The sequence below is a fragment of the Cebidichthys violaceus genome, unplaced genomic scaffold (assembly GCF_023349555.1).
Source record: "Cebidichthys violaceus isolate CVI_PGR_0920_01 unplaced genomic scaffold, fCebVio1.0.p SCAF_12, whole genome shotgun sequence".
In the NCBI taxonomy this organism is placed as follows: domain Eukaryota; kingdom Metazoa; phylum Chordata; class Actinopteri; order Perciformes; family Stichaeidae; genus Cebidichthys; species Cebidichthys violaceus.
This window is the reverse complement of record NW_027176285.1, coordinates 746,466-748,885: the sequence shown is the minus strand read 5'-3', so window position 1 is coordinate 748,885 and position 2,420 is coordinate 746,466. Positions and strand designations below refer to the sequence as shown.

General features: G+C 38.6%; 1 protein-coding gene across 1 annotated transcript; it reads left to right on the top strand.

Moving 5' to 3' along the window:
* The first annotated feature begins 445 nt into the window (after positions 1-445).
* On the top strand, positions 446-1,780 carry LOC137868831 (liver-expressed antimicrobial peptide 2-like). Its single transcript, XM_068705793.1, has 3 exons — positions 446-594; positions 763-902; positions 1,286-1,780. The coding sequence occupies exons 1-3, from the start codon at positions 529-531 to the stop codon at positions 1,317-1,319; spliced, it is 240 nt and encodes a 79-aa protein (XP_068561894.1). The 5' UTR covers positions 446-528; the 3' UTR covers positions 1,320-1,780.
* Positions 1,781-2,420: the final 640 nt, after the last annotated feature.

Sequence of the window (2,420 nt, the reverse complement as noted above, 5' to 3'; positions counted from 1 at the left end):
TGAATATATGAGGTGCTATAAAAATATGTTTCTCAATAATTCCCGACAATGACTGATTTATATGTGTTCAAGACATCTTTTACAACAACTATGCTGAAAATCAGATCCAAAGATTTCCTTCACTTTCCTCCACAATCCCAAACCATGCAGCTCCGATGACTTGGGAGACTGTGGGGGTGATGCCCATTGGTGGATGGACACATTTCTACAGTCCATCATACATGTTAAGGTTTCAGTTAGACACCTCCAACGTGGAAAAGTGCACTTTGACTCCCTGCAGATAAACTCTGACTTTGGCTGCCATTATAAAAGTGATAAGGACCAGTTTGCATCGTTGGTTGTGACTTGAGATCAGCTTCTCTGCCAAACCTCAGCCTCAGTCATTAAAGTAGCAAATTGGAGAATTAATCTTTCATATCTGAGGCTAACTCCTCCCCAACCCAATTAAAGCCTTTAATAGAAGCGGCGATGGGACAGCGCAGCAGCTGCACTACAGAACTGCTTCTCTCTTGAACTTCATCTGCAACCATGAAGACTCTTCAGGAGAAGATCATTGTTCTGTCAGTTGTTCTGACTCTGACCTGTGTCATTCAGGTACGTTCATAACCTTCCATTACTGTACGTTTCCTGAGGGTTAACTGTATCTTGTTTGTGCTAAAAGAGAACATAAGATCATTTGATTTTTGTTGGAATTTGTTTTTATCTCCATTAATCTTGCCGGTGATCGTTGATCTTAAGGGACTCTTGTCTTTGCCTGAACAGGTCGATTCCCTGCCAGTTCCTGCAGAATGGAACGGTTTGCTCCAGCGGACCAAGCGGTCGCTCCTGTGGCGCTGGAACAGCATGAAGCCTGTGGGCGCCAGCTGCAGGGACCAGCTGGAGTGTGCCACGAAATACTGCAGGTACAGCTGAGCTTCTCAGACATGTTGAAAGAGACGTAAGCTGACGTTTCACACATTTAGGAAACGGTTCCAGCCTACAGTCACAGATAGAAGAAGAATCTCATTCATTTAGTGTATTACTGTAACGTTTTTTTAATATTCATTTCTGTATTTTTTAAATGTTTCACCATTAATGTGAAACAAGATATTTTCCTTTTTGAATGGCGCCCCATGATATTAGATAGACATAATGTTCCTCTGCATGGTTTTCACAGACTCTAGGTGATAATATCTCTGCACTGTGTTTGTGTCGTGTGTGACGCTTTGTCCACGCTCATGTTGCACGGCGTGGACAAAGTCAGAAAGTAATGACACTGCAATAAAACTGCTGCTTATCTTTACAGGAAAAATGTGTGCTCCTTCTGGAGCCCCATCTGAAGAGGATGCATGAACAAAACGCCATCAGGGACATGACTAAAAACATTAACGTCATAAAACATGAATCTACCTTATGGACCGAAGCGACCTGTCTCACAATGAACCCTGTATGAAGATATGCTGGCGTTCACTTTAACTAATCTGTTCCTGCGCTGCAGCAGAACACAGCTGTAAATGCTGCATTTACACGAACAAACAAATTGATTTTCATAATTTGAATTTAAAACACTTGCAGGACACCAGACAGGCTGTACTTAATGTTTCAATACGAAAATATAAATATTCATGCAAAGTCTGTGAGATGCTCTGAGTTTATTGGTTCATGTTATCATCATATATTTATTTGTACATATTGTAAACTATGTAGATATTCAAATATACTTGTTGTTTTTTCAAGAGGCTGTTTCCCACACTGTTTTTGTCAACAAGCTCAGAACAAATTAAAATGTTGCTCACACTAACTTCTGCTCTGTTAATGTGATGGAAGACGATGAAAACTTTAATGTTGGTTGATTAAAAAAAAATAAAATGAAAAAAATATTCTTCGGAAAAAATATAAAGGTGCAATAAAGCAAAAAATATAAAGAGAAGAGTAAATGTATTTTGTATGTAAACACGTTGTTTTTATTGCTTTTATACTTTTGGAGATATATCAAAAATACAAAGTTATTTTCAATTCCATACTCTAATTCTACAACTTATGAATAAATATAGATTCCAATAAGATACAAAACACATTCCAACTTCCATAAAACACGTCATCACGTTATTTACGTCTCGTTCTTCAGGACAAACTGAGATATCAGAATATGTACTACAGTGATGTCACTGCAATGTGTTCAACAAACACACAAAAGAAAAACGAAAATGGAAATTGAATGTCAGATATTTATCCAAATCACACAAACAGTGAAGAAGACTTCTGGCCTTTGAAATATTTCTTCTCGGCATATTTATTACACTCACGATATTCTACACTCACGATATTCCACTCAGCACAGATAGATTTGATTCTTGTGAAACGCCACCAGATGGCCTGGTTCCAGATGCCTACTGCGCCTCTTACCATAACAAAGGTCACATGACTTGACGCTGTTCGGC